Below are 12,413 nucleotides of genomic sequence, written 5' to 3'. Positions count from 1 at the left end.
ATATACCAGAACAACCTGCTTCATGCGGAGAGTGGCCGAAGCGAGGCTGACGTGTAAGCACTTTCGATCAGCCAATACAACATGCAGGTCAATCCGAAGTTCACAATGTGGGAGGAGTATCTAGTTCTCGAGGACTGCCCGAAATTCAAGGCCATCTGTGCGCAAGAGCAGGCTCCAGCGCCGAAGCGAACAAGACACAACATTGCCGGGGGCTACAGCAGCGGCAGCGGCTCGCAATCGTTCGACCTGAACGAAGAGCAAGCCGAAGAGCCCTCCACTACACACTCTAGGCGCGCCCGCCCTCCGGGACAACATGCCTCTATTCGACGCGCTAGAGAACTGGCGGTTCCTCCCGCCGATCGTCGGCAGCGTCTGGATCGCGCGCCCCGCAGCCCGCGTCTACACCGCCGTCAAGGGCCCCTTTTGCTAGCGAGGTCTTGAGGGATAACGTATATGTGCAGCTGACACACGAATTGCATGAAGTCTGCAGCAAATACGAGGCCGCAACCGACCCATACATCAAGAATATATACTCCGACCTCATACGTCGGATCCAGCGCCGTCTGCGCTTGGCTGATGAGGGTCCTGGGGGAACCGGACTCCGCCGCCGATTAGACGGTGGCGGCATTTTTATTTGTATTTTTTTAATTCGTTCGTTATATAATTTTATCTTTGCCAATACAATGAATATTTGGTCCCAATAACCTCGTTTTATAATTATTTCAATTCGGTTGATTTAAAAATGAAATGAAAAAATTAAAATAAAAATTGATTATAAAATTTCGAGGCTATTGGAAGTATCCACCTATAATGGGGCTGTGGACAAAAAAAATGGGCTATGGACAAAAAAGGGGCGGTGCTATTGGAGAAAGCCGCCTATAGTGGATGCCAATGTTTTAAAAACCGGACCGGCAAGCGAACCGGCGACGTTACTGGTTCACGGTTCAACTGGTCCAACCGGTCGAACCACCGGTCTAACCGTTTTACTGTTGCAAATATATATAAAAATATATTAAATTTAGTAAATGATTTACAATTAATAATATATCACAAAACATTAAACCTTATAGATAATTAGTGATGTATAAATATAAATAATATTAAAATTTAGAAAATATATTCTAATATATATATATATATATATATATATTTAATATTAGTTAGTCTAGATAAAAAATTTAATATTTCATGTATTAAAATAGATAATGTTTACATTAATTTAAGAAAAATTATTTCGTAAAATAATATATAATTAAATACAAATTAAGTACTTATTAATTAGTTTAGATAAGATTATTCATTAATGTCAATAGCTAGGGTATATAAATTAAGTATGTAATATAAAAAAATTATTTATATTAAATAATGAATCTTATATGGTACTATAGGTGGTAAGTAGAGCATCATTAAAATATAAAGGATGATAATTATATATATTATAATTAACAATTATATTAAAGAATAATAAAATTAAAATGAATTATTCGTTTTTGTACATAAAATTAATGGTTAATGTATAAAAATATTTAATGTTCAAATTGTTCAATGAGCCCATGTGGTGTAGTGGTAGAGGTCTTCTTAACTAGAAGAAAGGTCATGAGTTCAACCTCTACCAACAATAAATTTTAAAAAATTTTAAAGAATAATAAAATTAAAATGAATTATTAGTTTTTGTAGATAAAATTAATGGTTAATGTATAAAAATATTTAATGTTCAAATTGTTCAATGAGCCCATGTGGTTTTAAAAATTTTTAAAGAATAATTAAATTAAAATGAATTATTAAAAATATTATAATTATATAATTAACAATTATATTAAAGAATAATAAAATTAAAATGAATTATTAGTTTTTGTAGATAAAATTAATGGTTAATGTATAAAAATATTTAATGTTCAAATTGTTCAATGAGCTCATGTGGTGTAGTGGTAGAGGTCTTCTTAACTAGAAGAGAGGTCATGAGTTCAACCTCTACCAACAACAAATTTTAAAAAATTTTGAAAAAAAAATAGAAAACCGGTTTCCGGTTCACGGTCCAACCGGTCCGACAGGCCGGTTCCACCGGTTCGCCGCGGTTCAATGCAGTGGTGGTTTAAAGTGGTGAACCGGACCGGACTACCTACCGGTTCGCGGTCCGACCGGTCGAACCGGCCGGTCCGTTCCGGTTTTTAAATGCTGTTTGTTTCCAAGTCACCTTCCAAGACAAAACATTTATTTTGTTGTATTGGGAATTGTTATTGATTTTATCATATGTTTTGTTCGAATTTTCACTTAATGCGTATTCAGATTTCCAGAGAATATATGAAAAATATTTGTTCAATTAGGAGAATATTTATATTGTATGATTACATATTTACATGTGTATTAGACCACGCATAATAAAGAGTACAAATTAAGGAGTACCAGATTCCCCAAAGAGATTATCAATGCATATCGCATTACATAATACATATAGTACTTAAGCTTTTTTTAATAAAATTATAGGGAATGAAAACTATTACTCCTGATAAACCCCAATTGGTTAGCTTGGGCTCGAGTTGCTGTCTCTCTAACAAAAGGGTTTGATAAAAATGGGCTCAATTCAAATGGGAGGAGATAGAATTGTATTGGGGCGTCTCATCGTGAAATACTGAAATATGTTAGGAATATATTATATATGTTGAGACTCCAAATAATCGATTTCTTTGATAAAAAAAATGGTAGCAGGCGTATACAAGTATATTACAATTAGTCACTTTATTAGAGAGGCATGCAGCTCGAAGATGGCAGCTCGAAGTATGAAGTGGACTAGCCGTTATGAATTAGTTAGGAAGGCGGTTAGTCGGTTAGTTGATTAGCTATATATAGGCATTCCATGGTTCATTGTAAAACAACTTGACAAAATGTAGTCCATAGTGAAGTTTCGGTTCTTTTCATCTCTGTAAATATTCTCCATCAATGGCAGCAACATCTTCTTCTTTTCCTCTCTTGTTCTTCATGTTTCATCTCTGATTTTCACCGTGATCAAAATTTGACATGGTATCAGAGCAAAATCTTCCGCATATCACTCTGATTCTCAATCTATATCTCTGTTTTTTCTTTTCATTTTTTGAATCAGTTCGATTCAAGTTCTCTGTTCGGCGTTTCAGCCGATCGCCGATTTAATTCGGTTCTATCTCTTGTTTGTTGTTCGGTGTTAATTTCACCGATTTGTTACCATGATCAACATTTGACATGGTGTTCTTCAAATCATCTCCGCCGCATCGACGGAGTTCTTCAGATTTTATTTGGATCGGTGTTTCTCACTGTTTTTCCGTCTTATCACCGATTGATTCGGTTTTCTCAATATTTCTCTCAGTTTTACCGACGAAAATCGTCAGGTATTGTTTGTGAATCTATGTGTTCACGATCTATTTCTTCTCCTTTTTGAATCGGTTGAATCGGTTCAATCTTTCTCTCTTCGGCTTTGAGTTTCTGTCGAAATCTAATCTCTGAATCTATCTTTGTTTTCCTCCGATTGTATCGGTGAATCTGTTTCTGTTTTTGTGTTAGCTGGATTTGTATGATCCTAGCTCATTACTTTCTATGGAGATATGTTTCTCCACTTGTTTTCGGTTTTGTGAGAAAGAGCAGCCTGCAACAAGTGCAGTTTTCTGGTTGCAAAGAGTATGTGCAGCAGCTTGTCTTCTTCCTGCAGCAACTGTGCAGCACGCAGCAGATCAGAAAGTTTTTTTGGAGCAACGGCAGGAGCCGTTTCAGGAGTCATCAGATATGTTTTTGTCAAGATGTTCGCATTTGATATGCTTCCATCTTGAGGGGGGCTATTAGAGAGGCATGCAGCTCGAAGATGGCAGCTCGAAGTATGAAGTGGACTAGCCGTTATGAATTAGTTAGGAAGGCGGTTAGTCGGTTAGTTGATTAGCTATATATAGACATTCCATGGTTCATTGTAAAACAACTTGACAAAATGTAGTCCATAGTGAAGTTTCGGTTCTTTTCATCTCTGTAAATATTCTCCATCAATGGCAGCAACATCTTCTTCTTTTCCTCTCTTGTTCTTCATGTTTCATCTCTGATTTTCACCGTGATCAAAATTTGACACACTTTACTTAAAGAGTATAGTTTTTCCCTTTTAATTAATTTTTTTCAACTCATTTTATTGAAATTTCAGATCAATTAATATATACTATATGCAATAGCTAAAAAACTAATTCATTAATGTATCAGATCTTTTATTTATTTTCAAATATTTTAAGTACGAGTCCATCGTGGCACTGTCTTTACAATTTATGTATATCCGATAAAAAAATACTCCATCACCTTGTATGTTGCCGTACTGCCCACTTGAACTAGATATAAGGTTATTCTTGACTAAAAGTATAGTGTTGGAACCTTTTTGAGGTGTAACTAGAAATTTCCATGACTAACTCTAGTAGTCATAACTAATATTCTCATCTATTGAAAAGATTTACTCAAGGAAGCCTTCAATAAATCAACTCTTATTACAAAGCAGTAGAAAAAATCAAGTCCACATAGGGAAAAAAATGGTGTGGAAAATCAAAGCTGCAAGCGAAAAAAAACCAATGACCCATAATCAAATAGTCCCTATAGGCTAAGTAGTAATTTAAAAAATAAAACAAGCTTATCAATCGCAAACAATATTCCTAACCTTTAGATTTCCCGTAACAATTTCCATGCTACAATTCATCTCAGCCGACCTCTTCTTCTCAAACACCATCGCCAGCCTCACATCACCCCTCATCTCGGCTCGGCTCGTCAGCGCCACCACTCCAGCCGTCAAATCACGCTCAAGCTGCGCCGAATCAGCCACATTCAAATCCACCTTCACCTTCAGCCTCTCAGTCGACCGCCAGTTCGCGCGGCCGCCCCCCGCCGCCGCCTCCCCCACCTGCGCGCCGTTGTAGAAGAAATACAAGGCCGTTCTTCCGTACCTGAAACGGCCGAAATTGGAGTTCTTGACGCCGAGCTCCGCGGTCATTGCCACCCTCAGCGAGCCGTTTCCTGGCAGCGCCACGCTGGAGTTGGACAACTCCAGCGTGGCGGTAAGCACGCGGAATTTCGGAGTTCTGATCCTCATCACGGTGAAAGTGAAGAGGAGTATGATTCCGGTTTGGAGAACTGCGAAGAGGAAAACGAAGAGCAAGCATTTTCTACGTTTGTTTATGTTTATTCTTCTCTGCTCGGCTGGGTTGGCAGCGGCCTCGGCGTCGCTCCGGGAAAGGCCGTAGCGGGCCGGTGCTAGTGGAAGTGGCGATTGTTGCTCCTTTTCAGCCATTGAAACTGACGACGAATTAGTGGAGATAAATAGAGACTAATCCAGTATTTTTCTTGAAAGGTTGCAAATTTTGGGATTGGATTAGTGATTGTGAGAGAGTTGTGAGATTGTGGAAGTCCTATAAAGAGGGAGATTTTCTGGAAACTGTAGAAAAAACGTACTCCTCCTACATGAATATGTGATCAGTCTGACTTTTGTTACATTGTGTTATTTTATTTTCTTTATTCTTGCAACGCAATTAATGTGGGGTAGATTTTCCAAGAGAGTATATTGCATTATGGGTAGTATTTGCAACAAATAAAAAATAGTCCGAACAAAAAAAAATATATCAAGCTATTTCGTCCCAACCGATTTTACTATGCAATGCCCCGACAACACATCATCACACAATGTCTACTATCAATAGTCTCATTTTCATGGATCAATTGCGTCCGTCATAATAAAGGCGATTTAGTTCGATGGTGAACCTGGTCGGACGTCTACTTTCAGGACGACATGACACCCGCAATCGAAGTTTGTGACGCCGGTGCATCGATCGGTAATGCAATCACAAAATGAATTATCAACGGATTTTTGCGATTTACTAGTGAAAAGGTCCATATCAATTTTTTTTAGTGTGATAAGTAGTTTGAATTTATTGCTGTAGTTTGTGAGTTGTGATTAATGTCTTCAGATGCTTCTACTGAGGAAAATGATGGGTTAGGATTTTTTTTGTTGCTTCCTTTAATTAACTCGGTTTCAGACTCAAAATTTGCGGTGACTCAGTTAAATTATGTTGGACAAAGGCATCGCTTCATTTGCTGTGTTCTCACACGTAGATTTGACTATTTGGGTATCTGAATTTTGTGGTTGGTTAAACGTAACGCATTCGGCATTAAGAATAATTTATTCGTTTTAAATTAATATCATATATACCCTCTTTTTTATTGTTCGAAACTAATAAGTCATGTATTATTATTACGGAGAAGAAAAAACCCCTATTATTACCGAAAGCGTGTTTTTTTATGGCGTTGTTGAAAACGATTACCTTAGTTGCGGTTTTTCCAATTTGCTTTGCAAGCTTATTTTTTCCAATATTTCACAGTCCGATTTGAACACATTGACAATTAATTTGGGATGATCAGCCAAAAATAGTAATAAACGAGGACCCGCACTAAAAGTCTTTACAAGAATTTCGGAAATTGAGGTCAAACCTATGATATTCATTTTCTAAGATAGGAGAATTGGTGCCCCTAAAATTATATAAATAAATAGTACTAATTTCATCTTTTTATAATCGCCGAAATGAAAGGTTTACAAGCCCAATATTCCCATTTAATAATAGAAACATGGTCTTTAAATTGTAGTACTTCCTCCATTTATAAATAAGAGTCTTACTTACGAATTTTAAAAAACTTGAAGAAGTGTGATTTGAAAAAAATTATTAGAATATTAGACCCATTTTATTAATTTTATAGTAATAAAATATGATCAGATAGAGACATGTTTACAATTTATAATAAAAGTGAATAAAATATTTTTGATGTATATACCAAAATAATAAAAATACACTTCTGAGCGAAAACAATAATAGCAAAAATATTCTTTTGTCTGTCCGTTCGTCAATATTATAAGTAAATTAAAATACGCGAGGTAATGGAATAAAGAAAAACTCAAAACTAAAGCGTATAATCAAGAGGATTAATTTGATCCATGTATCGTGGCTTGCAATCACTGGCGGATCCAGTGTGGGCTACCACTGTACCCCCAAATCTTGACTTCTTTAATACTATTTCTTATACAACGACTGTATACATAATTTAGCCCAGTGGTAGAATACTCCTTAATTCAATGAAAGACTCCGAGTTCGAATCCCAGCGGTGGAGTCTGCTTTCGATTTTTTGTTCCTTTTGTTTTTATGCTTTGCTATTTATAATTATTGCTCCATTTTGTTTTTTCTTCTCTCTATTTTATAGCTATATGTTTCTATCTATTTTGTAGTCATTATATTTTTATGTATGCATATATAATTCATTCACAATTAATATTATTTTTATGTTTTTGTTCCTTTTGTTTTTATGCTTTGCTATTTATAATCACTGCTCCATTTTGTTTTTTCTTCTCTCTATTTCATAGCTATATGTTTCTATTTATTTTGTAGTCATTATATTTTTATGTATGCATATATAATTCATTCACAATTAATATTGTTTTTATGTTTTGCTATTTATAATTATTGCTCCATTTTGTTTTTTCTTCTCTCTATTTCATAGCTATATGTTTCTATCTATTTTGTAGTCATTATATTTTTATGTATACATATATAATTCATTCACAATTAATATTGATATAAGATATTCACGAGTCACAACTAATATAACGAAAGAAAAATGATCGATCGAATTTTAATAATCTAAATCAATATAAAAGTCGTACCCCCGAAATAAAAATCCTGGATCCGCCACTGCTTGCAATGTGGTAGGTATTGTTTGACTTCCCATATTTAAATTCAAGTTCGCCCACATGTCACATTTAATGATATTCCATTGCTCTTTTCTTCACCATCTATAAAGTATAAATTCAATTCTTTAAATGTCTCGCTCATATAGACATATACGATCAATCTTCCTTGGTGCATGCCTGCATATGTTATTGGTATTTAGGATCTCAATATAGTTTTTAATTTATTGTCAGTTATAATACTAAAACAGTAGTACTCCATAACACAAAGACAAATTTACTTTTCATGAAAATCCGTAACCAATTTTTTAGCTATCGTGAATCGAATATATCTCGAGTTTGGCTCTAATAATTACAAGAGTACGATAAATTAGTCATCTTTCACTCCCATTTTGTTAGACCACAAAATCCTTCGTTGGGAAATGATCATATTTTATTAATTTTCTAATATTATGAACGTGAGTATTTCATGTTAACTCTAATGAACTAATAGTCATATGAAGTTCCTAAGCTGGCATATATTACTAAATTAACAACAAAATTATCACTTAATTTATCAACAAAATAAATAAGCTGCCATATTGTCCTTTCCAATACTTAGGTTTGGACTGAAAAAAAGTAAGCCTTTCTTGCAAAACAATACAAAATTATCACGAAACTTAAAGAGCTTGCAATGATGCATGGGATATGTAATTCACATAAAATCAATCTAGATTGCAAACTCGTACCCAAATATCGAAAGAATACAATATCAATAATCAATCACAATAAAAATGAAAATGAAAATAAAACAAATCATTCGCATTCAATATTTTCAACACTCCTTGACGCCGTCACAATATCCATAGAGCAATTCATCTCCGTCGATCTATCCTTCTTCATAAAAAACAGCATCTCCACTTTCCCCTCCATCTTCGCCGAACTCGTTATCCGCACCACCTCGCCTGGGAGCCGAGGGTCGCCGCTCAGATCCAACTCCACGGCGGGGGAACTAATCTCCTTCGTAGTCTTCCAATTAGCCTTCGAGCCGGGGACGAGAACCTCGCCTATCTTCGCCCCTCGGTAGAAGAACTCCTCGGTGGTGCTGCGGTACTTGTACGGCCCGAAGTTTGCGTTCTTCACGGCGAGCTCGGCGCTGAGGGTGGCAGGCAGCGAGTCGGCTCCGGCGGTGAAGTCGGAGAGCGTGGCCTCTCGGATGCGGAATTTGGGCGTTTTGACCTTCATGACGGTTAGGGCGAAGACTGTGATTACTGCGATTTGGAAGATGGCGAAGACGGGGATGTAGAGGAGGCATTTCGCGCGCTTCTTTTTGCGCAGCTCAGCGCCGTCGTGAGCCGCCTCTGCTTCGTGGATAGGCGTAGGCCGGTGCCAGTGGTTGCGGCGATTGCTGCTCCTTCTCTGCACCCATTTTCTTTTTTGTTAATGAGCAAATTAAGAGGAAATGGAGATTGAAAAACTAGGGTTTTTTGTATGGTGAATGTGTGTTTGTGTTAATGCTGCTGGTGATGAGTAAGATAGTAGGAGTTAATCGAGTATATATAGCCATAGAGGAGGGAGGGAGATGTTGATATTTTAGTTTTGAAGTAACTAATGGATTCTAGAAAAAGTGTTAGGGAACTAATTATTTTAATTTTGTGAAGAATAAGTAGTTTGCATTATTTTTTAGGGTTATAATGTCACGCGTTAACGGCTAATCTTGACTTTCATCGGTTAGTGTGGCATAGAGAGAAAAACGTTTTTGTAACAAAACCATATTATACTGTACTGTATTTGTTAAAGATTTAAGGTGGTGTTCGGTTTCCAAGATAAAATAATACCTAGATACAATTTAGGATTGAGTTGTGAGATTATTTTAGTCGTAGGGGTTAACTATGACTAATTATCCTATGATTTTTCATCTAGAATTGAGTTCTGCGGTTGAATCTCATGAACCAAACACACTACAAATTTAATCTCGGATATAATCTTGCGAACCGAACACCCCCTAAGTATATAGGCAGAAGCAGAAGCTTCTATTTTCCATGTGATCAATGACCTTGCCAGCGTTGACTATTCAACTACACATAACTATCAATGCGAGATTTGTTTCCGGGAAAAAGTCTGTCTTATACCTTACTTGAAGCTATGAAATATACTCCATATCTTAAAAGTCATTTTCTGAGCTATTTATTGAAGTATGGCATTAAATTTTCCCTTTCAATGAAAATGTAAAAAGTCGCATAATTAATCATGTAAATTGTATTGGCTCACATTTACGGACTATGACATGGAAAGCCCAAAATCGACGCCTATCTTATAGGCACTGTGGAAATTATATGCATGGTTGAACAAAATCAAATAATTAGGTTTCATAGTTAAAAAAAAATCAGAGCTTAATTAAATCTAACATCCCTAAATAATTAATTTAGTATTTCAGACAAATTTGCAGAATCCAATTCTTTTTTTTTTGTAGAACAAAAAAAACTAATGTTTCATCTAAAGTTGAGAGTTGGGTGTTTACCGTAATTTTGTTTTAATCCTCTATTGCGTATATTGATTAACGTCACGTGGTTTTATTAATGGTGTTAAGCTGTTAAATAATTTTGTGGGAGAATGCACAAGGAAGTAAGATTTCATAATCCGAATTTTTATTATAAATTTATAATGGATCTACAAATGACAAAGCGCTACAACAAAAAATAAAAATAAAACGAAAATAGTATGAAAACATGTAAATGGAAATGAAAAAAATAGAAAGAAATTATTTGCAGGCGATGTTCATAACACTCTGCGGTGAAGCAGTGACAATATTCATGGTGCAATTCATATTGGAAGCTTTGTTCTTCTTCATGATGAAAATGAGCTCCACTTTCCCTCCCATCCTCGCCGTGCTCGTGATCGGCACCACTCCCGCTCTCAAATCCTCGTCGAGCTGAGGGCTGCCACTGAGATTCAACTCGACGGCGGAGTGAATGAATCTCTTGGTCGATCTCCACCCGGCTTTCGAGTTTGGGACGGAAACCTGGCCCACTCTGGTCCCTCTGTAGAAGAATTCGACGGTGGTGTTGCGGTATTTGTAGCGCCCGAAGTTGGCATTCTTCACCGTGAATTCGGGAGTTATGGTGGCCCGCAGCGACGGGCTCGCCGCAGTGCCGGCGTTGAAATCGGTGATGGCGGCGCCGCGGATGCGGAATCTGGGCGTTCGGACTTTCATAATAGTTAGGGCGAATACGGTGATGATTGCGGTTTGGAACACAATGAAGAGGAGGATGTAGAGGATGCATTTGTTGCGCTTCTTCTTGCGTTGCTCTCTCATGTTGTGAGCCGCCGCGGCCTCCGTGTCTCCGCTCCGTATGTAGCCGTTGCCTGCATATGCTGACTGTTGTTTCTCAGCCATTATCTCTGATTTTAGTTTTGTGAAGAAATATGTTTTTGGTTGTATCAATTTGAAGAGGTTGATGGTGGAGGAGGTGATGCGAGTTCAAATATATATTAATATAGCCTTGGAAATATATAGATAGTCAAAGTGTTGGGCTGGAAGATATTATTAGTACCTTATTAAATTATAAATTAACACTTGAATTTGATTGAGTTATAGCGCGTGAGACGGCTAATATGACTTTCTTTGGTGAGCTTACTTTATAATTAATTCATGTATACTATAATTAGTTAATTATAGATAGAAGCTTCCGCTGATATTTTTAGGTGCTCCATCGCATTAGTAAATTACTTTGCAAACGTGTTCATGTCATTTTGAACCGCGGGCTCCAATGTATTCTTATTACTCCTATTTTCTACGGGCTCTATCGCTACAAGTTCTTATCGAATCACATAAAGTCTAGATAATTATAAATTGGGCTACTGTATTCCTTCACCATTCAAGAAATACAGTACTATTAAGTTTGTTATTTTTTTTTCTCTCTCGCCATATTCCTCCTCTAAACTAGGGCTTCGAAAAAACCCTAGGACGCGACGATTTGCCTCCATACCATTTGTGTGACTGTGAAGCTGGTGCCGCATCGCCTGGCGTGCGCAACTGCCTATCGATACAATCATTTAACATATCTAAAAAGCTTAGAATTACATCAACTATGATTAATAGCAAGATAAATTTAACTAAATTGATAAATTTCAACTTAGTTGATAAATTTCATTCGGTCGAGAAGTACCACAACAATAACACATTTTGATTATTAGCAAATCCACACGTAATTTGCAACGAAACTCAAGCCTTAATGAAGAAAATTCAGAGGGTGTACATCTCTTTCAAAATTTGTAAAAATATCTGATTGAGAGGCATGGTGTAAATATTATTAAATACTAATTAATTGGTAGGAAAATAAAGTCTTGCTTTTGTTTTCCCCTTTTGGATGAGATAATTAATAGACTGACCTTTCTCCTTAACGCAACAGACCGTATTTACAACACATTATTCAAACATGAAAGGAGCATATACAACTAATTGATGAAATTGTCCAAATTGATATAATAAGAATGTAGGGTTCCAACTTCCAAGTACTATTGTTAGGATATGGCAGATGCATAATATAGTGGTTTCATTCTCACTAATTCAAATATTTGTAAGTTTATCAACCAAAAAATGTGACTTGTGTCTAGCTTGTCAATATTATTTCATACTACTATTATATTTTATATTTGTGCAAATTAAGTATTAGTTAGATCGAACATACATATAAAGAGGACAAGACCTAAAGAAAAT

General features: G+C 36.3%; 1 protein-coding gene across 1 annotated transcript; it reads right to left on the bottom strand.

Moving 5' to 3' along the window:
• Positions 1-4,536: 4,536 nt before the first annotated feature.
• LOC121784385 (late embryogenesis abundant protein At1g64065-like) lies at positions 4,537-5,275 on the bottom strand. The gene is made up of 2 exons (XM_042182533.1): positions 4,649-5,275; positions 4,537-4,542 (listed from the first exon to the last, which is right to left on the bottom strand). The coding sequence occupies exons 1-2, from the start codon at positions 5,273-5,275 to the stop codon at positions 4,537-4,539; spliced, it is 633 nt and encodes a 210-aa protein (XP_042038467.1).
• Positions 5,276-12,413: the final 7,138 nt, after the last annotated feature.

This window comes from Salvia splendens, chromosome 21 (genome assembly GCF_004379255.2).
Source record: "Salvia splendens isolate huo1 chromosome 21, SspV2, whole genome shotgun sequence".
Lineage (NCBI taxonomy): Eukaryota > Viridiplantae > Streptophyta > Magnoliopsida > Lamiales > Lamiaceae > Salvia > Salvia splendens.
This window is presented reverse-complemented; position numbering and strand designations above follow the sequence as displayed.